This window comes from Rhopalosiphum padi, chromosome 1 (assembly GCF_020882245.1).
Source record: "Rhopalosiphum padi isolate XX-2018 chromosome 1, ASM2088224v1, whole genome shotgun sequence".
Lineage (NCBI taxonomy): Eukaryota > Metazoa > Arthropoda > Insecta > Hemiptera > Aphididae > Rhopalosiphum > Rhopalosiphum padi.
In genome coordinates, this window is record NC_083597.1 from 72,296,350 (window position 1) to 72,323,166 (window position 26,817).

Consider the following 26,817-nt stretch of genomic DNA (forward strand, 5'->3'; position numbering starts at 1 on the left):
TGGCATGAGATAATCCGAATGATATTAAGGATAAACTAATCGTTCAGTTGAAACTAAAACTATTCATTATGTAAAGAACGAAGAACTACTCAAAGTTCATATAAAAACATATGATCAACGAATTGCGGAACCAATTTAAAAATATATTGTAAAAAATTATAATTCAAACAAATATAACTGTATAAGAATGGGGAATACTCTGTAACAGTAAATGCCTCGATAGTTAACCGTGTTGTAATAAATAGGTATAACTTAAAAAATTAATACTACTTAATCTATAAGTTAAAAAATTAATTTGTTAAACTACGAGTATATTTATTTTTACCTATATATTTGATTATATATGTTGTCAAGCATGTCAATATTTAGTAAATATTTATTGCGTTTATCAACAAACACTGGTAAAAGTCTACATTCTAAGATATTTGTAAAAATTGATAACATTCACTAAAATGATCGGTAAATGTCAACATACACCGGTGACTGTCAACATTCACTGCCATGCGGTCATACATCTTAACATAAACATTTCAAAAATACATTTTTGGCATTGTTAATATTTTGGTTTGATATCTTGAATAAAATCTAAAATAATTATATTAATTAATATAAAACCATTTTGCATGACCGTTATAAATGTATAATACTCTTGCTAATAAAAATATTAAACTATTGTATATCGATATGATTATTATACGTAACTTTAATTTTATGGCTGGTATAAAATATTTTGAAAATGTTATCATAAATAGACAACGCTATTATAAAAATTTGGTGAAAATTACAATTAGTTACAATGATTCGATTTTGAGTTACAGCAAATTAAAAAATCGGTTTTATTAAAAACTGGTTATGCGTAAAAATGCACGTTTTTCCTTTACTTTTTTAGGATTTTTACTGACGTTTTTGAAAACTAGTGGACAATTTTTACTTTTGACCCCCCCCCCCCAAGGAACAACTAGATTCATTTTCCTTTTCAGAGAGGGGCTAAAGTCCTAAACCAAAGGACTATTGCTACTCTAAAACGTGATGACAGACACAAAAAAAAAATAACATGCATCATTGTAAAACTAATACATTAATCACTCCGTTCAGAATCTCAAATCAAATGTTGATAAAGATTTACTAAGATGTCTTAATCTTAAAAATTTCATGTTTTGTAATTATTTCGACTTTTTAACTAAAAAAATTACTGGGTGGATAAAAGATTTACATATTTACACACCAACTTAATTAGTAAAATAGTAATATTTAAAATCATAATATGATGGGTAGGTACACAAATAGCTTTTGAGCGGCTTATCAGCCATAAACCAACTACGAGCGCTTGGGACAATCACGCCACTAGACGTTGCTCTATATTGACCAAAAGCCGACAGAGTATATAAGGAAGAGCTATTGCTTATTTGAGGCATAACGCAATTTTTGTGCAAATCTAATCTTCAGTGAGTATATTATAATACAATCTATCTAATAATAATATTTGTTTTAATTCATTTAAATCGTTTATATTTTATATATTTTTTCTATACTTTTAGCTTTCACTTCATTCCACTAAAACAAATCCAAATCCAAAAATGGGTGCTGAAAAAGTAACAATGAACATCGTTGTCGTCGGACAAGTCCAATCTGCCAAGGCCATCAAATCGGTCGCCAAAGCCACACCAGCCACCAGCCAATTGATGGTGAGTTATTGAGTTTAAATTATATTATATAAGATATTATTTACTTTAAAATATTAATTGATATTTAGGTGTTCTTTTTTTTCAATTCGCCTTGTTAATTTGTTTTTAACAATATTCATTTTCTACACATTTTCGTTTTGAAAATGCACTTTGATTGATATATTAATTCAATTGTAAATATGATTGATAAATCAATTAATTATTGTCTCGTATATTTCATAAAAATGTAGTAACCACTCAATATAACTACTGCAACTCAAATATAAGTATACATCATATTTTTTTTATTATACATTTTTAACAATATACTATAATTTAATAACAATATTTTTTTTTTAAATAGTATCTTGTTACATTACTTGTCAAATTATACATTGATTACAGATAGCACATAACTATAGATAGGTATCATAACTTTTGTAAACATAATAAATAAACAATTTATATAATCTTCCGATTTAATTCTCAGTAATTTTAAGAACACATTTTGTAAAGTAAGTTTTAAAAAGTAATAATATTTTAATTATATGGTTGGAAAATAATTGTCATTTTATTGTTTCGATAATCTTTATAATCTAATATTGTGATGATTTTTAAAAAATGTCTTTTTCTTTTTTTGAGGTGATAAAAACCTATAATGATTTCATTAAAATAACAATGCAACTAATTATTTAAATTTAATTAGGCCTTTATTTTATTTATTTTACATAAGTATATTGTATTAATGGATATTTTTTGTTTTGTTCTAGAACTGTTAATTCATTATGTCGACATCAATCTCAAATTCAAAAATGCCATAGCCCAAACTTTACATATTTTTATAATTTAATGATAATTAAAATAATATGTGTTGACATTGCAAAATAAATCAGTCTTTTCCGTCAATTAACTGATTTTTTTATTTATTCCTGCTATTTTACGTTCATAAAATAGTTTATAAATCTAGGTTGTAATTTTAATAAAATCACAGAGATAAAGTAGAGTGCACTATATTTTATACTTTTTCTAATATTGGTAGGTACATTTTTAAATTTTTCGATAAACTACAATTACCATATTATTTAAGACTATGCTATTTAAACATTTTTAATACAATTATGGTTTTGGAAGAAAAATTTTAAAATATGCAACATGAAATTGTTTCTGGTTTCTAAGATAAGTGCTGATAACCTACATTATTTGATTTGTGTAATAATTTTTTTAAAAGTTTTATACGTTTTTATTTTTTAGATTTTAGATATTTTTTACCTTATATTTATAGATTTCTAGTCGCAGTACATTATTCTGTAATTCAATGAATTTTTATCCTACATTGTGATAAATTTATTTAATGCTTGCTATTAATAGAATTGCAGCATAATCCAACACAATTTTGGTTGAACATTTTTTCTTATAAAATAAAAGATACAGTGAGATGTTCTTAAATACACCAATTAAAGAAAATTAAAGGATTGTTACTTCTAATTTTTTTCGATAAAATAATGTCCTTATAACATGATAACAATTGTTAAATTTATTTTTTGTGATAAACAAATTGATATGTTTGTATTTTCTAAATGTAATTATTACGAAGAATTTTTGAATATTTTTGATTATAAAATATAATAATTTGAGAAATTACTACATTAAATAAAATAGTTTAACTATTCATATTGAATGCTTTAAAATTGAATGCATTCTTATTCATACGAGTATACGTGTCATATGTATTTTTATAATAATTGTATAATTGAATAAAATATAATATTACAAGTAAACATTCTAAGTATTTAAAATATTCTTAACACACGAATTTTCGATCATACGAGAAACTTCAAAGTGGCTGTATGCAATAATTTGTATATTAAAATAATTAATTGAAAAATTTAAATGATCTTGATAAATTGTATTATTAACAAAAAGATTGTTAAAAATAAAACAATATCGTTTATTTAAATTTTATGCATATTACGATAGATTAATATTTAAATTCGTTTAAAACTGAATGACATAATACAATGTCAATATCATAATATCATAAGTCAAAAAATCAATATTATTCAAATACAATATTATTATTATTATTATTTTTTGATAATGATGCTTGGAAAAATAAATATTGAGATAGTAGGTATATATCGTGAATTTATTTTCAACATTGTTTAATGAAATCTGGAAAACATAATCTAAAAATATAGATCAGCCATTATGATCCTTCAATATTATTTCAATATTTTTTTTATACAAAAAATTCTTTAACAAGTTGTTAAGTAATAATTTTTTAAGAAAGAATACTATTTAGTATAAATGTTTGATTATGATTCGCGATTATAGTTGAAAACCTTTGTAATACACTGTCAAAATCTTATTAGGTACTTAATATTTTTTACAAATAACATCTATTTAATTTATGAAAATGCATTTTAAAATTGTCAAAAATATTATTTATATTATATATGCATTAAATGATTAATTATCATGTCAAGTATAATAGGAGTAATGCATATAAAGCATATAAATAAATTACCAACAATATTTGTTTTTCACTCCAATAACTTTTTGTAATTCAATTAAAATAATGTAAATCTATTGTATCTATTGTTTGTAAATACGATTAAATAATAGTTTTAACTCAGTTGAATTCATTGACATTGTCACATAACTACTAAAAAACTAATCATTACAATTTAACATTGTACTCAATTTGTAAATAAAACAAACATACAATATTATGAGTGTGAAATCAGTATTAAGTAATTTTAACAGTTGTTTTTTGTTATGCGGTATTGGTAGTATAAACTACAACCAGGGTAGTCTTAAAGCAACGGCGATGCTTTATGTCTGGAGATATTTTATAATTTGTATTAGCTTTGTAGTAATATACGACGTCAACAAATGGGTAATGATTGTGTTTAAATTTATTTAAATAATTTTGGAATTTTATATAAATATTATATATATTTTATATATATTATATAAAGTCAAATCATGATTAACCTTATAAACGTACATGATCCCATTTAGCATTATTGTAGCAATATTGAATGGTTCGAACAAAACAGAATGGTATAATGTGCACGTTATGAACTTTTATTTTATAGGTAACATATGAGGATTCAGAAATGATGGAAATAACGTCAATTATAATGCTCGGCTGTTACGAATTAACATTGATTGGAAAATGTATATCTATTATTTGTCGAATATTTTTTGATAAGCAACTATTTATGATATTAACTAAACTTGAAAAGATTCACTACAAGTTGGTACAACTTAAAATGGTCAGACCAATAAAAATAAAAATAAATTGGTATATCATAATTGGATTTAATTTATATATCCTAACATATAATATACATTTGATATATTGGCTTATTTACAACTATGATAAAATAAATACACTGTGCTCATTAAGACGTTTGGTAAATATAATTATCATATAAGAACTCTTTAGTACAAATACTATAGATATTTAAGAGTGTATTATTAGTTGTTTCTATCCCGTTATATTGTTGTATAATTGATTAATTATAAGCTAATCAAACAATAAATTATTATAAATAACATGTAAATTTAAACTTTATATTATGAGATTCATGTAGACCTTAATTCGCATTTTTATTTATCATGTTCGATGAATTATCATATTTTACAAACGATGTAGATGAAGTCGATTTTGTGCTTTTACCGTAAATATTGGAGTGAGTTCACCATTAGCATACTTAAAACAATAAAAAATATATATGTATATACAACCTACATCCTTTCCGATTTATATTGTTTTTAATCGTATTAAAAATACTTCCTATTTAAATAATGAATATGAATTAAAATATATAATAAATATTTGGCACTATTAACAACACAGATTGTCTTCTTGTTTGATCATAGATTGACGCACACTTATAGTTAAGTAAATTATACACAATGTTTTCTGTTAAATCAAAATACGTTTATATTTTCAGGATAATATGGTTAAGACAATTTTTTTAACCTTGTCATAAAAAAAGTTATATTTTTAGGTTCAATGGTTAATCGTAAATGTATGCGAGTGTGTTTCATTTTGTGAATACGTACTACTAATATTGTCTATTAAGTGGTTAGTGAACAAGATAAACGATCAAATCTTGGAAAGATATTCAACAATAAGCACACTCAGAGATTTGTATTTGGAAGTTATAGAATGCTTAGACGATATAAATGGATCAATATATGGTTTGTCGGGCATGGTTGGCCTTATAGGGGCAAATATGGTTCAAATTATTGGCATACTGTACCGTAATATAATTTTCATGGAAAATTATATTAATGATGATTTTTTTGCATATGCCTTTATAATATTATCATCAAAAATATTCAATGTTACACTTTTATACGTGATTGGACATATCACGGAAATAGAGGTTTTTAAATATTATATTATTAAAATTATATATGTTGAATTTCTAATATTTTAAATTTCAACTTTGATACTCCTATGTAATTGTATACATAGTATAGTGTTTATGCATACAAATAAAAAATAAATATAATGTTTTTACGCACATAATATCACGTATTATTTTAACCTAAAATTGTATTATATAATATCTTGTAAGAACATTTTTGATAATAGTTAAAAAATAACAGTTAACAATTGATTTTACATTCGATTGCAATTTAAAGGTTCCATATTGTGATTGACTTGAGCGTTCAGCTTAATTTACATTATTTTTTGGTTTTTAGATTAATCGGATGAGTCTTGTATTACATCAACGGTCCACGATAGAAAGAAATCCTAGAATAAAACGGCAGGTATGATTAATGTATTTACTACATTCGCTATAATTGATACGTTATAAATCGTGACTCCAACGGAATAATGATTTTTATTTATATCAAGATCAAGTTTTTTATGCTACGAAGATTGCATGAACACTATCGTTTTGAGCTGTATGGAATATGTCAAATTAATTTAAGGCAATTACTTATTTTATCAAACAAAGTATGTGCTTACTTAATTATTCAAATTCTATTCAAATTGAATAAATAAGTTATCTAATCAATGAATATAAATATATAATATATATTATCTAAAATTATTTAGATATGATTTTATTCAGTTATCAGTCATTGTATTCTCTGTATATTATAACAATATTTAGAAAAAATCTGGTAAAATCAGGTTTTCGTTCTACTTAATAGTAAGTGTGAATGTAGCTTGTTATTTTGAAATTAAGTCTAATGGATGTATTAAAATTAATATAAAATGTAATAAAATCAGATATACATCCTTTATTTCTATAAATATGTATAATATATCTTATTAATTATTATTGTTTATAACTAAAAATGCACTTATTACCTTCTTATTGCGATTGTAAAATTCCTTTAAATTAGCTTAAATATTTTTAAATAATGACAAAATATGTAGTTAAATATAAACTACAAATGTGCATACGTGAAAACGTTAAGACAAATACATATATTTATATATACATAATAAGATAATAATTATTATGATTGAATTCATAGCGATATCATGCTTGGTTACACCTTTTACATTGAACCTTGGTCTTCTATGGTAACAACTGTTTTGAACAAATCATATTATTGAAAATTGATTTGTTGAGAGTATCAGAGTTATAATATAAATTTAAAACTGTATATGTAACTTTTAACAAACTATATTTCAATGATACGAATTTTTGTTTTAGTAGCTAATGCTACTCATGGGCCCCCATACAAACATGTTAAGTGGGGCCAATTATCTACTAAATAATAAAATAAAATGCACGAATATCTATGTTATAAAATTGTTTTGTATAAAATGATCTAGAAACATTTTATATTTAAAGAAAATATGTTAAAATTCTACAATATTATAATTTTAATCGATTCGCATATTTTGTTAAAAAATATTTGTATTCATTCTAAACTTAGTAAGATATAATGACAATATATGTTTCAAGAAAAAAAAATATTACTAATATAATTTAAAAATGAATCTCATGTCCAAAGTATAAATCTGAATAAAATTAATAATAAGTATAATCATTATTTTAATAATGATTCTTAAAACAAAAAAACGGTAATAGAGATAATATGTACCTATATCTCAAAGTTTTTTTTCTTCATTATCTAACAAAATTTTAATATAAGAATATAGCTTATCTATTATGATCCTATAATATTATTATTCCAATATATATTTGGTATATGTAAAAGACTTTGACAAGTGATGAATGTTGTCCAAGAATGAATATTATGTACTATGTAGTATGAATGTATAATAAATATCTGACTGTGACTTAGGTATTGTAGTTTAAGTCCTTTATATTGAACTGTTAATATTTAGGTAAGATACCTTGAGTGAAATCTAAAATTATTATATTAATTACTAAAAAAACATTTTGCATGACTGTTATAATAATCTTCCTACACTAAAATATTAAAATATCAACCGTCTGAAATAATTAAACAAAAGTATAATACATAGGTAACTTGGATTTTTTATCCAAATATTCATGATTATAATATACTTACATAATAACCTGATACAAAACCCATAATAAGTATTTTTAATAGCTTATTTAATACTTATTAGTAATAAAAACTATAGAACAATAATTTAATCATCGGAAAAGGTAAAGATTAAAAATAAGTACAAACAGTAATGTATTTCGGAAAAGACTGATTTATTTTATGGTGTCAATACTGATATGAATTACATATTATTGTATTGTTTAGGCTATGGCATTTTTGAGTGTGTAATTAATTGAATACATGAATTAACAGTTCTGAAACAAAAAAAAAAAAAACAAATATCAATTAAAATATAAATTTCCATATTAAAAATCATTTGTCATAAATTATACCATATTGTTATATAACAATACATAAAATAATATGTGATTATAATATTATAATATTGCTATTTATGAATTAGTATTCAAGCATTTTAAACAATAACTATATATACTTTTTTTTAAATTACTAAAAACTGCTCAGATACATTTAAAATCATAGCATAATAAAGTGGGGAAAATTGTATTTATATAAACATTTGAATTTAAATTATATAATCAAAAATCGTTAACCTAATTAGCTTTAACATAATATTTTGTAAACAAAAATATGCATCTATTAACGAAATACTAAACAAAAATAAGCAATCAGCTTTTATATTTAATTTCACATTTTCAAAAACTAATTTTTATTAACTACAACCACTACAAAACAAAATATACAAATACATGAAATTTTGATTCCCATTATATATAATGGAGTTTTTCTTGCTAATGTTAAAATGGTAAAAAAAAGACATTTTAAAAATCAAAAATCAATGTTACTAAACATTCATGTGGTATATATAATATAGCGTTATATACAGCGTATATTTTATAGCGTTTATAAAACTAACGCTAATAAACATGAATTAATCTTTATTAAAATAGTCAGTTTTAAAACCTACGTTGTATACGTTTTTATAATTATTAATAGATATATAGTATATTGAGATCGTGAAAAATATTGATTTTATTTTGAAAATATCGGCTGACTTACTATAACATAATTTAAATAAGACATTAGACAATTATTTGTACTCACCATCAATTGGCTGGTGGCTGGGGTGGCTTTGGCGATCGATTTGATGGCCTTGGCAGATTGGACTTGTCCGACGACAACGATGTTCATGGTTACTTTTTCAGCGCCCATTTTTGATTTGTTGTTTGGTTTTTGAGGATTAAAGTGAAAACTGCAAATAGAAATACAATTGTTATTAATTCGATATCAAAATAAAACTATTACTTTCGTTTCGTACTTACCAAAGAATAAATTCGCACAAAAAGATGTGTTATGCCGGAATCGAGATCTCGGATGCCTTTATATACTGTGTCAGTCGACAGATAAAAGTGGGGCCGTAGCGTGGCGTGATGTCGATAGTATTATTTTTATTTTGTTATATAGCGGTGTTGTGAAACGATATATTTTATCACACCATATCGAATATTGATAAAAGTTTATCGTTGACGACAGCAGTGTATTACAAAATAATAATAATTATAATTTCGTAAAAAGTATAAAATATAAATCATATACACGATATTTTTTTTTAATGAAAAACACACTCGAAAGTATTAACGTCATGGACATTTTTGTTATCTATTTTTAAAATCGAATTTTTAATGAGTTATAAATTAATTTTAACTTTCTAAGTATTATTTTAAGTTTAGACAAACAAAATAGTTGACCAAAATTAAATAATAAAATATAAAATAATATAAATACTAATATAAAACTTGAAATTTTAATACAATATCTCACAGAATATATTTAATGCACTAATGCACATGCACTAAACTAATATATTTAAAATTCAAAGGTATATAATTTGTTTTTATATTCATTTGATTTTAAAATTTTCAAAAGTATTAAGCATATAATATGATATTTGTGTATGTACTTAAATGTTTTCATAACAATATTTATTTAAGTGAATATATTATAAAATCAATCGGACATTTTTATTGTGTGATGAATTAATTTTTAGATATTATTGTAAACTTATAATTAATATAAATTTTTTTTTATTATTATTGTTAACCATATTGTTATTATTTCATTATCGTTTAATAATAATACAATTGAAATAAATATTATTGAGTAAATTGAACACATACAATTTTTTTAAAGGTCAAACATACTTAAGTGTGAGACTAAATAAAATCAATGTACATTAATATTATTACAACTAACATTTAATATATCACACTTATAAAGAAACAAACACTCATCAATATTTTAATAAATGTATTATGCATATTCTTATACCGTAATAGCTTTATTTTGACACACCAATTACACACCTTCAATATGACCAAGCTACACTCACACTTACTATCAAGTTGACCAAAACCTGGTTTTATAATATTTCTAAACATATATTTTCTTAATATTGCTATAATATATAGAGAATACAATGACTGGTAACTAACTAAATTATACCTATTATATATTTATATTCATTGATTATTTATTCAATTTTAATAGAATTTGAATAAATAAGTAAGCGCAAACTTTGTTTGATAAAATAAGTAGTTGTCTTAAATTAATCTGACATATTCCATACAACTCAAAATGATAGTGCTCGTGAAATCTTCGAAGTATAAACAATTTGATCTTGATAAAAGAATTAAATTTATAAATTATTGTTCTGTATTAATCATGCATTTAAGACATAATCTAAATCTAATCTGGCGAATATATTAAATTAATCATACCTGGCGTTTAATTCTAGGGTTTCTTTCTATTACGGACCGTTGATGTAACACAAGACTCATTTGATTTATCTAAAAACCAAAAAAATAAAGAATTAAAATAAGATGAACACATAATTAATTAATTTATTATCGATTTGTATGAATAAATATTGTATGAAAATATATTTAATACATTTAATATTATTAAGATAATTGCACTTCAATAATACAAATTATATAGTTTTAATAATATAGTTTAATAACCTCTTTTCCCGTGATATTTTCAATCTCGTATAATAGTATAACATTGACTATTTTTATTGATAATTCTATTAAAACAAGTACAAAATAATCATCATTAACATTTCCTTCAGGAAAAAGTATACTACGGTACAGTATGCCAATAATTTGAACAACATTTGCACACGACAAGACCAACTATGCTCGATAAACCGTATATAGATCTATTGATATAATTTAAGCATTCTATAACTTTTAAATACAAATCTCTGAGTGTACTTATTGTTGAATATCTTTCTAAGATTTGAGGATCTTCGTCAAAGAGAGTTTTCGTAATAAAGAGGGTTTAACAAAGACAAAATTATTGTTAGATATTAGGTCGATAATAAAATTAATATATTTGATATCGATAATAATGGTATTATTACGATATTAAAGTAAATAATGAAAGAATATAATCGTTCTTGGACATTTTGGCAATTTTGCCAATTATTTTTATAATTTATAATACTCAACAGGTAAATTGTGTTATGAAACAATAAACATAAATTATTTTTTCGTTATTGAGAGTGACTATACGTTATAGAGAATGAATCTGAACAGAATGGGTTATAAAGCAAACCAACCAATAGTTTTATGTTATATAGAGTTTTTCGCTGTAAAGAGTTTCGTTATAAAGAGTTTTCACTGTATTAGTTATTGGATCATGGTTTTCCATCATTCTGTTAAGACTTCACCTGTTACCTGTATATTGGTTTGAAAAAAACAGAATTTTTGTATTTTTATAGTCTAGTTTTGGTGACAACGGGGGTGGTAAAAATGACGATAAATTGCATTTTGATTAGTTATTATCAAGCATGATCTATTTATTTTGGTATAATATTTACTTAATGTTTAACTTATTATTTATATAATAAAAGAAAAAAAATGATAATACATAAGATATTATACAATTTTGTTTTGTGCGAGCTATTCGATAGTGTTATGTTAGTGCTAAACGGAATCGACTGCATATATAATATTAATTATGATTCTATTATATTTAATTGTATTTCTAATATTATTTCAATAAAATTAAATATACCAATTACCCATTTGTTGACATCATATATTACTACAAAGCTAATACAAATTATGAAATATCGCAAGACATAAAACAACACCGTTGTCTTAAAATTTCCCTGGTTGTAGTTTATACTACCAATACCGCATACCAAAAAAAAACACCTGTTAAATTTATTTAATACTGATCTCACAGTCATAATAAATTATGTAGGTTAATTTTATTTAAAAATTAAATAATTAATTAAATGGTAATTATATGTTTTTTAGGTATTATATGGAATCGTCACTGAATTCAACCGAATTAAAACTATTATTTTTAAGTGTTTAGCTACAAATAATTTTTTATTTAATATGTTTTACAAAAATTATTAATGTGAAAAACAAATATTACTGGTATATTAAATTTATGTATATTATGCTCTATACTTTATAATCTTATATTATACTTGAAATGATTATAATTAATTATGTAATGCATATTATGAAATATAAGTGATATATTTGACAATTTTAAAATGCATTTTCATAAATTAACTAGAAGTTTTATTTGATAAATGCTTAATTTGGCCTGTTACACAGGAGGTAAAAGGCGTTTGATTACGTATGATTTTTGTCTTTTTTTCCAAAGAACTAAAATTATTATTTTTTGATAAAAGATATAAATATTCTGATTCGTTACATAGAATGCTACGAATTTATTTTATTATCAATATAACTTGTTATAGCAGTATTATACCTATGTCGAAAGATTTGGTGATTCATTAAGTATAACAATTTCCTTATAGATTCAATAACTATACAATTTACCCGTATTTACTACGTAAATATAACTATAACTCATATTTGGTTCACCAAACATAACTGATATGACAATCAATAACGCATTAACTCCAGAATTCTTGTATTGATCATATATTCAATTCTAATACTTGATAATTTAAAAAAGCTTAAATCTGTGATGCAAAAAATATCATAATTATTATTCTCCAAAATCTGTGAAATTTAAACAATGTCTTGTCAAACTATATATTTATATTACCGTAACGAAACTTAACCGTAAAAACACCTAAATAACACCTAAATAATAAAATATGAGAACTTATAATATATTTCTTACGTCTTTAGACTGTGGTGAACCAATTTATTTTAATTTTTATTGGCCTGACAATATTTAATTGTATTAACTTTTCGTGAATTGTTTTAAGTTTAGTAAATACCATGAAAAGTTGCTTATTGAAAAGTATTCGACACATATAGGATGCAAATTTTCCAATCAACTTTAATTTGAAACAGCTGAGCATTACTAATGACGTTATTTCCAACACTTCCAAATCTGCATTTTTCAACTATAAAATCCAAATTTCATATAATGTACATTGTACAATTTGGTTTGTTAGAGCTATTCTCTATTATTGTAACAATAATGCTAATCGGAATCGACTTTATTTATATGATTAACTATAATTATATTTTATTAGAGTATAATTCTAAAATTATTTAAATAAAATTAAACATATCTATAACCCATATGTTGGCGTCGTATATTCCTACCACGCTAACACAAATTATGAAATATCGTAATACAAAACACATTTCCATCAATTTAAAACTTCCCTGGTTGTAGTTTATACTACCAATGCTACAAATCAAAAATCACGTATTAAAATGTTTTAGTACTGATTTAACACTCTTAATATTGTGTATGTTTGTTTTATTTACAAATTGAGTACAATGTTAAATTGTAATGATTAGTGTTTTATTAATTACGAGTATGTGCCAGCGTCACTTAATACAACTGAATTTATCTAATATTATATAATTTCAGATATTTTTTATTTTTTTTTTTTAAATGTTTCTATAAAATAACTGTTAACGTAAATAAATGTAGTAGAATAGACAAGAATTAAATTCTTGATTTGAAAATTTGTTGAAAAAAAAAGTAGTAACAACTTGATAATTTTTTTTTAATTTCATCTATGTACTATTAACTAAAAAAGTATTGAGTGGATAACAGATTTACCTATTTACACACCTACATAATTGGTAAAATGGTAACATTTTAAATCAAAATATTATACAACGTATGATTGGATAGGTAAACAAATAGCTTTTAAGAGCCTTATCAGCCATAAACCAACTACGAGCGTTTGTGACAATCACGCCACCAGACGTTACTCTATATTGACCAAAAGCCGACGGAGTATAAAAGGAAGTACTATTGTTCCGTTTAGGCATAACACAATTTTTGTGCAAATTTAATACTTAGTGAGTATATTATATAACTAACTTAATAATAACATTCGTTTTAATTAATTTAAATCATTCACATTTTATATATTTTGTCTATATTTTTAGCTTTCACTTCATTCCACTAAAACAAATCAAAATCCAAAAATGGGTGCTGAAAAAGTAACAATGAACATCGTTGTCGTAGGACAAGTCCAATCTGCCAAGGCCATCAAATCGATCGCCAAAGCCACCCCAGCCACCAGCCAATTGATGGTGAGTACAAATAATTAACTATACAATATGTAAATAATGTTATAGTAAATAAGCCGATTTGTTTTTAAATTAAAATTAATATTTTTCATAATTTCAATATACTAAATATATTAATAATTTTGAAAAAAAGGGAAAACTTATTTTTTAAATCTGATGAGTTTAATAAAGATTATTTCATGATTATAAGCATTAGTTTTAAATACACCATATAAAAAAAGCACAACTTTAGATCATTAATAAAACTTAATTTTTTTGTTTTATTGAATGTCTTTTTTTATCGACCATTTTACTTTTTATAAGGTTAACTCCATTAAGTTTTTTTTGGAATAGTTTATTGTCACGTTACTTGTACAATTTTATATATTAGCTAGAGATAACTCATATATTCAAACATTTGTAAACATAAATACATAAATGATTTATATAATCTTCCAAATTAATTCTCAATAATTTCAAGAACATATTTTGTAAATGTTTAAGTTCTAAAAAGTGATAACATTTTTATTATACAGTTGGAAAATAATTTTCATTTTATTTTCTTGATAATCTTTATAATCTAATTGTGCTGATTAGTTATTATATCGCCCACTTTGGGAAAAACTGATGTATAATATTATATTACTGTATTAACCGACTATTTTTTGTTTTGTTCTAGAACTGTTAATTCATGACATCAACCTCAAATTCAAAAATGCCATAGCCCAAACTGTACATAATTTTATAATTTGTTGATAATTATAATAATATGTGTTGACATTGTAAAATAAATCAGTTTCTTCCGTCAATTAACTTGTATTTTATTTATTCCTGCTATTTTACGTTAGTAAAATAAATTATAAGCCAGAGGTTGTCATTTAATGAAATGTTTATACTTATATATTAAAGTATATTTTTATAAAAAAAATACTTTAACAAGTTGTTAAGTAATTGTTCAAGAATGAATACTATTTAGAATATAAATGTTTGAATGATTCGCGTTAATTGTTGAAATCCTTTGTACTACACTGTCAACATTTAATTACTTAATACTTTTTAAAAAAAACACATATATTTAATTAATGAAAATACATTTCAAAATTGAAAAAAATATTACTTATATTATATAATATGTATTACATGAAAATAGAAGTAATGTGTAACGAGCATATAAATTAATTATCAATTATATTTGTATTTCACTTCAATAATTTTTCGTAAGAAATAAATTCAATTTAAATAATGTAAATCTATTAGTTTGTAAATACGTTTAAATAATAGTTTTAATTCAGTTGAATTGAGTGACTAGTTAATCATTACTATTTAATTTTGTACTCAATTTCTAAATAAAACTGACATAAACAGTTATGACTGTGAGATCAGTACTAAAGAATCTTAACAGGTGTTTTTTGATTTATGGCATTGGTAGTATAAACTACAACCAGGGACGTTTAAAGACAAGAGTGATATTTAATGTCTTGCGATATTTCATAATTTGTGTCAACGTTCTAAGAATATACGATTTTATTTAAATAATTTTGGAATTACACTCTTATTAAAAAAAATCAAAGTTTATTTTATATATGAAGTCCATTCCAATTAGCAATATTATCTCAATAGAGAATAGCTCGAACAAACAAAACTGAATAATGAAAATTTTATGAAACTTTGATTTTATATAGTTGAAAAATGTGGATTCGGAGGTGTTGGAATTAATGTCATTAATAATGCTGGGTTGTTACGAATTAACGTTAATGGACAATTTGCATCTAATATTTATCGAATATTTTTTGATATGCAACTTCCTATCTATGGTATTAACTTACCTTGAAAAAATTTACGAAAAGTTGATACGACTGAATGTGGTCAGGTCAATAAAAATAAAAATAAATTTGATTTAATTTTTATTTCTTCTTAAAATATAATATGCATACGTTCCATTCGGCTGCACGCACCTATGGTTCCGTACTTTAATTATACAATTTAAGACAATTGGTAAGTATATTATCGTATAAAAATATTTTACTATACATTTTTTAGATGTTTAATAGTATATTATTATTTCTTTCTATCGCGCTTTATCGTTGTATTTTAGTCTTAAATCCGATTGTACAATTTATTATTTAAAAAAAAACTTAAATAATAAATTTTCATCGCAATTTGCTTATAAATTCATACTTTATATTATGAACTCCATGTAAAACTAAATTCACTTCAGTCCGTGTTACCCCCCTGTTACCCCTAAGTGAAGAAGTTTATCTTTTTTTTGTGTAAATATGGTTGTGAGTTAACTTTTATCAAACTTTAAACTTAGAATGTACAACCTGTGTATACATGATTTACAACGTATAATATTTTTAATCATATTGAAAACATATTCACTTTTAAAAATACATATGAATTGAAATATTATAATAAACATTTGACACATAAAAACACGAATAATTTCCTTGTTAATTATCCTATGATAATACATCGATGTACTCTTATATATAAATAAATTACATCTTTTTTTTTTAAATCCGAATATATTGTTATATGTTTGTAATATAAGTTTAAAAATAATACTTTGACATATGCCAAAAAAATTTTTTTAGGTCCAATGGTTTATCTCAAATGTCTGTCAGTGCGTTGCATTTTGTGAATACATAATAATAATGATGTACATTAAATAGATGGTGAACAATATATGATAACATCTTGGAAAGAAATTCAACAATAAACACACTCGAAGATATGTATTTGGAACTTATAGAATTTTTAAACGATATCAATAAATCAATATATGATTTGTCGGGCATAGTTGATCTTATCGGTACAAATATTGTTCAAATTATTAGCATATTGTACCATTATATAATTATACCAGAACAATTTGTTTGTGATCATGATTATATTACCCGGTTTTTTTTAATAGAATTATCAATGAACATATGTTATAGTAGTCTACAAGATTGAACATATGCCAGAAAAGGAGGTTTTTAAATTGTATTTTTAAAATTACTCGTATAGTACTTTTATACTTATGTTATTGTATACAAATATTATTTTGTATATAATTATTATACAAAAGTATAATATATAACTTGTATTTGTTATCCAAATATTCATGATTATAATAGACATTACAACATGATACAAAACCCCTTAAAAAGTATTTTAAATAGCTTGTATAACAGGTTTTCGTGATTAAAAACTATGGAATAATATTCTAAACATTGGAAAAGGTAAATACTAAAAAAAGCACAAACAGTTATATATATATCGGAAAGGACTGATTTATTTTATGGTGTCAATACTGATATGAATTACATATTATTGTATTGTTAGGCTATGGCATTTTTGAGTGTGTGATTAATTGACTACATGAATTAACAGTTCTGAAACAAAAAATAAAAAAAAAAATATAAATTTCCATACTAAAAATCATTTAACATAAATTATACCATATTTTTATATAACAATACATAAAATAAATGTGAGTATAATATTATAATATTGCTATTTACGAATTAGTATTCAAGCATTTTAAACAATAACTATATATTATATATTTTTAAGTTAAATCATAATAAATTTCATCTATTTACGAAATAATAAACAAAAATAAGTAGTCAGCTAATATATTTAACTTCACATTTTTAAAAAACTAATTTTTATTATGAACAACCACTACAAAATAAAATATACAAATACATGAAATTTTGATTTCCAATACAATTAATGGGAGTCTACCTTGCTTAAGTTAAAATGGTCGATGAAAAAAGTCATTCAATAAAAAAAAAATAAATTTTATTTACGATTTAAAATACATATAAATTTGTACTTTTTTATACTGTTTATTATACAAATGCTAATAAACATGAATTAATTTTTATTAAAATAGTCAGTTTTAAAACATACGTTTTTTACGTTTTAATAATTATTAATAGATATATAGTATATTGAGAATATGAAAAATATTGATTTTAGTTTGAAAATATCGGCTCATTTACTATAACATTATTTAAATGTTGTATAGTTAATTATTTGTACTCACCATCAATTGGCTGGTGGCTGGGGTGGCTTTGGCGACCGATTTGATGGCCTTGGCAGATTGGACTTGTCCGACGACAACGATGTTCATGGTTACTTTTTCAGCGCCCATTTTTGATTTGTTGGTTGGTTTTTGAGGATTAAAGTGAAAACTGCAAGTAGAAATAAAATTGTTATTAATTCGATATCAAAATAAAACTGTTAATTTCGTTTTGTACTTACCAAAGAATAAATTCGCACAAAAAGATGTGTTATGCCGGAATCGAGATCTCGGTTGTCTTTATATACTGTGTCAGTCGACAGATAAAAGTGGGGCCGTAGCGTGGCGTGATGTCGATAGTATTATTTTTATTTTGTTATACAGCGGTGTTGTGAAACGATATATTTTATCACACCATATCGAATATTGATAAAAGTTTATCGTGGACGAAAGTGGTGTATTAAACAACAATTATAATAATTTTGTTAAAAGCGTAAACATAAATCATATACGACATATTTTTTTTTACGAGAAATACACTCAAAAAGTATTGACATTTTTGGACATTTTTATTCCCTATTTTTAAAATCAATTTTTTAATGAATTATTAATTGGTTCTAACTTTCAAGTATTGATTTAAGTTTAGACAAACGAAATAGTTGACTAAAATTATTTTGCTTAGCACTCCTATACCACTCAAATATGTTATAAATAATTATAACTTTAATAATTAACTACTTTTTTGGGTTTAATTGTTATGTATAAAAAATAAGCGGAAAACAATAATATTTTTTATTTTTAATCCACAATATTAGATAATAAAAAGTATACAGGCTAATATTAAAATAAATAAAAAGTTAAATTCTTAGAAAACTTTAACGATTTGTAAGTTTTTTTTTCATAAACGTTGTTTTGTAAGAAATTAAAATTTTACCTTTAAAATAATAACTTTTCTTGAGAAATCCGATGTTACCTCTAAAGGAATCATGTAACTTTTATAAGATAATATAGTATTGTGTAGTAAATTAAGTGAATTATTGTTTTTTAACATATATTATTGTAATGAATTTAACAAATGTTAAAGTTTATACATATATATATATTTATCAGTTGAAAACTGTTTTAATATCTATAATAATTCAAACAATCGCTTATTATATTATTAATATAATATCATATTATTAAATACTTAAATAAATAATTAAAAACTTAAAATGTCTATAATACATAAAAGTTTTAATTTAGATTGGGATAATTATACTCAATTATAATATATTATGATATATTATGTCTAATATTTTTGACTGTTATTTAGCACATCATTTCAGATTATGAGGAATTTTTGCTCTATTCTATTTAAATAATATCAATGTATAGTATTATTACTCACTTGGTTATAAATTATTATAATATAATTTATAACTTATAAAGCTTAAAAATTAAACACAAGATTTTACAATAAGTTTTTTTTATATCAATATAAACATTTCAAAAATACATTTATGGCATTGTTAATATTTTGGTTTGATATCTTGAATAAAATCTAAAATAATTATAGTAATTAATATAAAACCATTTTGCATGACCGTTATAAATGTATAATACTCTTGCTAATAAAAATATTAAACTATTGTATATTGATATGATTATTATACGTAACTTTAATTTTATGGCTGGTATAAAATATTTTGAAAATGTTATCATAAATAGACAACGCTATTATAAAAATTTGGTGAAAATTACAATTAGTTACAATGATTCGATTTTGAGTTACAGCAAATTAAAAAATCGGTTTTATTAAAAACTGGTTATGCGTAAAAATGCACGTTTTTCCTTTACTTTTTAAGGATTTTTACTGATGCTTTTGAAAACTAGTGGACAATTTTTAGTTTTGACCCCCCCCCCCAAGGAACAACTAGATTCATTTTCCTTTTCAGAGAGGGGCTAAAGTCCTAAACCAAAGGACTATTGCTACTCTAAAACGTGATGACAGACACAAAAAAAAAATAACATGCATCATTGTAAAACTAATACATTAATCACTCCGTTCAGAATCTCAAATCAAATGTTGATAAAGATTTATTGAGATGTCTTAATCTTAAAAATTTCACGTTTTGTAATTATTTCGACTTTATAACTAAAAAAATTACTGGGTGGATAAAAGATTTACATATTTACACACCAACTTAATTAGTAAAATGGTAATATTTAAAATCATAATATGATGGGTAGGTACACAAATAGCTTTTGAGCGGCTTATCAGCCATAAACCAACTACGAGCGCTTGGGACAATCACGCCACTAGACGTTGCTCTATATTGACCAAAAGCCGACTGAGTATATAAGGAAGAGCTATTGCTTATTTGAGGCATAACGCAATTTTTGTGCAAATCTAATCTTCAGTGAGTATATTATAATACAATCTATCTAATAATAATATTTGTTTTAATTCATTTAAATCGTTTATATTTTATATATTTTTTCTATACTTTTAGCTTTCACTTCATTCCACTAAAACAAATCAAAATCCAAAAATGGGTGCTGAAAAAGTAACAATGAACATCGTTGTCGTCGGACAAGTCCAATCTGCCAAGGCCATCAAATCGGTCGCCAAAGCCACACCAGCCACCAGCCAATTGATGGTGAGTTATTGAGTTTAAATTATATTATATAAGATATTATTTACTTTAAAATATTAATTGATATTTAGGTGTTCTTTTTTTTCAATTCGCCTTGTTAATTTGTTTTTAACAATATTCATTTTCTACACATTTTCGTTTTGAAAATGCACTTTGATTGATATATTAATTCAATTGTAAATATGATTGATAAATCAATTAATTATTGTCTCGTATATTTCATAAAAATGTAGTAACCACTCAATATAACTACTGCAACTCAAATATAAGTATACATCATATTTTTTTTATTATACATTTTTAACAATATACTATAATTTAATAACAATATTTTTTTTTAAATAGTATCTTGTTACATTACTTGTCAAATTATACATCGATTACAGATAGCACATAACTATAGATAGGTATCATAACTTTTGTAAACATAATAAATAAACAATTTATATAATCTTCCGATTTAATTCTCAGTAATTTTAAGAACACATTTTGTAAAGTAAGTTTTAAAAAGTAATAATATTTTAATTATACGGTTGGAAAATAATTGTCATTTTATTGTTTTATTTAAATTTAATTAGGCCTTTATTTAATTTATTATACATAAGTATATTGTATTAATGGATATTTTTTGTTTTGTTCTAGAACTGTTAATTCATTATGTCGACATCAATCTCAAATTCAAAAATGCCATAGCCCAAACTTTACATATTTTTATAATTTAATGATAATTAAAATAATATGTGTTGACATTGCAAAATAAATCAGTCTTTTCCGTCAATTAACTGATTTTTTTATTTATTCCTGCTATTTTACGTTCATAAAATAGTTTATAAATCTAGGTTGTAATTTTAATAAAATCACAGAGATAAAGTAGAGTGCACTATATTTTATACTTTTTCTAATATTGGTAGGTACATTTTTAAATTTTTCGATAAACTACAATTACCATATTATTTAAGACTATGCTATTTAAACATTTTAATACAATTATGGTTTTGGAAGAAAAATTTTAAAATATGCAACATGAAATTGTTTCTGATTTCTAAGATAAGTGCTGATAACCTACATTATTTGATTTGTGTAATGATTTTTTTAAAAGTTTTATACGTTTTTATTTTTTAGATTTTAGATAGTTTTTACCTTATATTTATAGATTTCTAGTCGCAGTACATTATTCTGTAATTCAATGAATTTTTATCCTACATTGTGTTAAATTTATTTAACGCTTGCTATTAATAGGATTGCAGCATAATCCAACACAATTTTGGTTGAACTTTTTTTCTTATAAAATAAAAGATACAGTGAGATGTTCTTAAATACACCAATTAAAGAAAATTAAAGGATTGTTACTTCTAATTTTTTTCGATAAAATAATGTCCTTATAACATGATAACAATTGTTAAATTTATTTTTTGTGATAAACAAAATAAATACAAATTGATATGTTTGTATTTTCTAAATGTAATTATTACGAAGAATTTTTGAATATTTTTGATTATAAAATATAATAATTTGAGAAATTACTACATTAAATAAAATAGTTTAACTATTCATATTGAATGCTTTAAAATTGAATGCATTCTTATGCACTTATGAGTCATATATATTTGTATAATAGCAGACTAAATTTTTTTGAAATGATTTTTTAATTTTATTATAAAGCCATAACACTTTTGTATAATTCAGAGGTTACCAACCTTTTTTGACTCACGGCACCATTAGTTATTTTCTAAAAACCCGAAGGCACCTTATGTCCTATGGCCTATAGACTAAAATTATATTTCAAATAATCAATTCAGATGGGTGAATAACATACTATAAAAATTTACGTTTATTTTATAATAGGCTTATACTGTTTAATTGAATTGTGATTAATTTAATAAATTAGTTTTCATTTGTATAAACCGAACAAAAATATTGTTTAACAGGATAAAAATTTAAAATATATTAAATTAAAAAACACTTTAGCAAAATATAGTACATTTTAGAAATAAAAACACAAAAACATTTAAATCATTCATATTGTATTTTAAATTCTCGAAGCACTCTTATAATATAACAGCTGCTTAATTAATAATTATATACCTATATATTATCTAAAAACACTTTTAGTTTATTATAAAATAATTGTATAATAGGCATTAAATATTATTTTTTCTAATCAGTTCAAAATTAAATTTATAATATTTATAATAAAATTAGTAGTAAAAGAGTATTTACGTAAATAAATATTATAAATAAATATTATTTTATTAAGTTTTAATTTAATATACTCTTACAATTGAATAATATATAATATCACATGACGTAAACATTTTAAGTATTTATAATATTCTTAACACACAAATTTTCGATCATACAACATATTTCATACAGTGGCTGTATGCAATAATTTGAATATTAAAATACTTATTTGAAAAAAATAAAATGATCTTGATAGATTTTTTTTTTAACAAAAAGTTTGTTAAAATACTACAATATCGTTCATTTAACTTTTATACATAGAACGTTAAATAAATATTTACATTTTTTAAAACTGATTTATTTAATATAATGTCAATATCATTGATTAAAGAAAAAATTTTAAAATATAATTTAAAAATAAATCATAAGTCAAAATATCAAGCTTGTTCAAAAACAATATGATCATTATTTTTTTATATTTATGCTAGGAAAAATGAAAATTGATATGATAGGTATGTATCGTAAATTTATTTTCAACATTGTTTAACGAAATCATAATCTAAAAATATAGATCATCCATTATGATCCTGCAATATTATTTCAATATATTTTTATAGAAAAAATACTTTAAACAAGTTGTTAAGTTATTATTCAAGAATGAATGCTATTTAGTATAATTAAATATTGAAATGTTTGATTATGATTCTCGATTACAGTTGAAAACCTTTGTACTACTTACACCGATATCATCTTAATGGTTACTTCACACTTTTTACAAATAACATATTTTTAATTCATGAAAATACATTTTAAAATTGTCAAAAATATTACTTAATATATTATATATGCATTAAATTATTAATGATTAATTATCATAGTAAGTACAATTATTATTGAAGCAATGCGTAATAAGCATATAAATAAATTGCCAACAATATTTGTTTTTCACTTCAATAACTTTTCTTAAAAAACACATTCAATTAAAATAATGTAATTCTATTAGTTTGTAAATACGTTAAAATAATAGTTTTAATTTAGTTGAATTCAGTGCCATTGGCACATAACACCTAAACAACTAATCATTACAATTTAATTTTGTACTAAATTTGTAAATAAAACAAACATACACAAATATGAGTGTGAAATCAGTATTAAATAATTTTAATAGGTGTTTTTTGTTATGCGGCATTGGTAGTATAAACTACAACCAGGGAAGCTTAAAGACGACAGTGATGTTTAATGTCTTGCGATATTTCATAATTTGGGTTAACGTTGTAATACAACATACGCCAGCAACAAATGGGTAATCGATATGTTTAATTTTATTTCAATAATTTTGGCATTATTCTCAATTCTATTATAGTCATAATTGTTATTTTATATGCAATCGATTCAATTAACATTGTCATAACAATATCGAATATCTTGAAAAAGAAAATTGTATAATGCGCATGTTATGAACTTTTATTTTATAGGTAAAATTAAGGTGGATTGAGAAATGATGGAAATAAAATCATTAATAATGCTCGGCTGTATCGAATTAATATTAATTAGAAAATTCCCATCCCATATGTGTCGAATATTTTTTGATAAGTAACTATTCATGATATTAACTAAACTTGAAAATATTCAAGAAAAGTTGATACAACTGAATGTGGTCAGGCCAATAAAAATAAAAATAAATTGGTTTGTCGTAATTGGATTTAATTTGTATTTCTTAATAAATAATATAGATTTTATACATAGGCTTGTGTACAACTACGATAAAATCTATACACTATACAAATTAAATAAAGTATATTTATCATATAAGAATTTTTTAGTACAAATATTATAGATATTTAAAAGTATATCATTAGTTGTTTCTATCCCGTTATATCGTTGTATTCTAGTTTCTTCTATTGGATTGTAGAATTTAGTATATTTAAACAACTCAAATAATTAATAATTACAGTAAATAGCTTATAAATTTAAACTTTATTTTGTGAACTCCATGTAGACCGAAATTAACTTTTTTCATTAATCTTATTCCATGAATTATCATATTATAAAAAATTATGTAGATTAAATCTATTTATCCACGTAAATATAAGATTGATTTCACTATTAGCAACTTTAAAGAAAAATAAATATATATTCAACCTGTGTACCTATACAATATACTTTTCGATTTATATTGTTTTTAATCGTACTAAATAAACTTTCAATTTGCAATAATTATATGAATTGAAACATAATAAACATTTGGCTTATAAAAATTCGAATTATCTCCTTTTTTGGTAATAGAACGACGCACTTTTATATTTAAATAAATTACACATCATTTTTTCAATTAAATCAGAATACTTTGATATATTATGTATGTTAGATAAGTTTAAGACTAATACTCTGACGCCATACAATACAAAAAACATATATTTTTAGGTTCAATGGTTGATCTCAAATATGTGTCTGTGCATTACATGTTGTGAATACATACTACTAATATTGCATATTAGGTGGTTGGTGAACAAAATAAATGATCAAATGTTGGAAAGAAATTCAACAATAAGCAAACTCAGAGATATGTATTTGGAAGTTATAGAATGCTTAGACGATATCAATGGATAATAATTTTTTTCTTTTTATTAAGATCAAGTTTTTTATCTTTCGAAGATTGCATGAACACTATCATATTAACCTGTATGGAATATATCAGATTAATTTAAGACAACTAATTTTTTTATCTAACAAGATTTGTACATATTTATTTATTCAAATTCTGTTCAAATTTAATAAATAACCGATAAATACAAATATATAATTGATTTAGTTTTAGTTAAATAACAGTCATTGTATTATTTGTATATTATATAAATATTAAGAAAATTTGATTAGAAATATTTTAAAACTGGATTTTCGGTGTACTTTATAGGTAGTAAGTGTGAGTGTAGGTTGTCATTTTGAAGGTCAGTCTTATGGATGTGTTAAAATAAATATTAAATGAAAAAATCAGATCTAGAACGATGCTATGATTAATTACAATTAGACAATTTTTTGCAAGAGTGACTTAATAATCTTCCTACAGTAAAATATTAAAATATCAATCGTCTGATATAATTATATACAAGTATAATATATAACTGATATTTGTTATCCAAATATTCATAATTATAATAGACATAATAACATGATAAATAACCCATAAAAAGTATTTTTAATAGCTTGGTTAATACTTCTTTGTGGTTAAAAAGTACAGAACAACATTCAAAACATCGGAAAAGGTAAAGATTAAAAATAAGTACAAACAG

At 23.1% G+C, this 26,817-nt stretch overlaps 2 protein-coding genes and 5 long non-coding RNA genes across 7 annotated transcripts; 4 read left to right on the top strand and 3 right to left on the bottom strand.

The window, feature by feature from the left end:
* Positions 1–1,297: 1,297 nt before the first annotated feature.
* Positions 1,298–2,570, top strand: LOC132931921 (uncharacterized). The gene is made up of 3 exons (XR_009662793.1): positions 1,298–1,445; positions 1,539–1,685; positions 2,435–2,570. It is a non-coding gene; the product is annotated as an uncharacterized LOC132931921 (long non-coding RNA).
* A 1,825-nt stretch (positions 2,571–4,395) lies between these two features.
* Positions 4,396–9,907, top strand: LOC132926778 (uncharacterized). Its single transcript, XM_060991175.1, has 6 exons — positions 4,396–4,563; positions 4,766–4,945; positions 5,687–6,067; positions 6,390–6,458; positions 6,547–6,692; positions 9,883–9,907. Exons 1-6 carry the CDS (start codon positions 4,396–4,398, stop codon positions 9,905–9,907), a joined length of 969 nt encoding a protein of 322 aa, XP_060847158.1.
* LOC132931691 (uncharacterized) lies at positions 8,321–9,660 on the bottom strand. The gene is made up of 2 exons (XR_009662772.1): positions 9,255–9,660; positions 8,321–8,443 (listed from the first exon to the last, which is right to left on the bottom strand). It is a non-coding gene; the product is annotated as an uncharacterized LOC132931691 (long non-coding RNA).
* A 769-nt stretch (positions 9,908–10,676) lies between the features above and the next one.
* LOC132926785 (uncharacterized) lies at positions 10,677–12,241 on the bottom strand. Its single transcript, XM_060991189.1, is given in 5 exon segments — positions 10,677–10,826; positions 10,928–10,996; positions 11,171–11,341; positions 11,343–11,458; positions 12,238–12,241. Coding segments are annotated over 5 exon segments (510 nt in total).
* A 2,124-nt stretch (positions 12,242–14,365) lies between these two features.
* On the top strand, positions 14,366–15,498 carry LOC132932034 (uncharacterized). The gene is made up of 3 exons (XR_009662806.1): positions 14,366–14,476; positions 14,567–14,713; positions 15,369–15,498. It is a non-coding gene; the product is annotated as an uncharacterized LOC132932034 (long non-coding RNA).
* Positions 15,499–17,942: 2,444 nt separating this feature from the next.
* On the bottom strand, positions 17,943–19,050 carry LOC132917743 (uncharacterized). The gene is made up of 3 exons (XR_009660327.1): positions 18,947–19,050; positions 18,729–18,876; positions 17,943–18,069 (listed from the first exon to the last, which is right to left on the bottom strand). It is a non-coding gene; the product is annotated as an uncharacterized LOC132917743 (long non-coding RNA).
* Positions 19,051–20,946: 1,896 nt separating this feature from the next.
* On the top strand, positions 20,947–22,121 carry LOC132917742 (uncharacterized). Its single transcript, XR_009660326.1, has 3 exons — positions 20,947–21,106; positions 21,200–21,346; positions 21,986–22,121. It is a non-coding gene; the product is annotated as an uncharacterized LOC132917742 (long non-coding RNA).
* Positions 22,122–26,817: the final 4,696 nt, after the last annotated feature.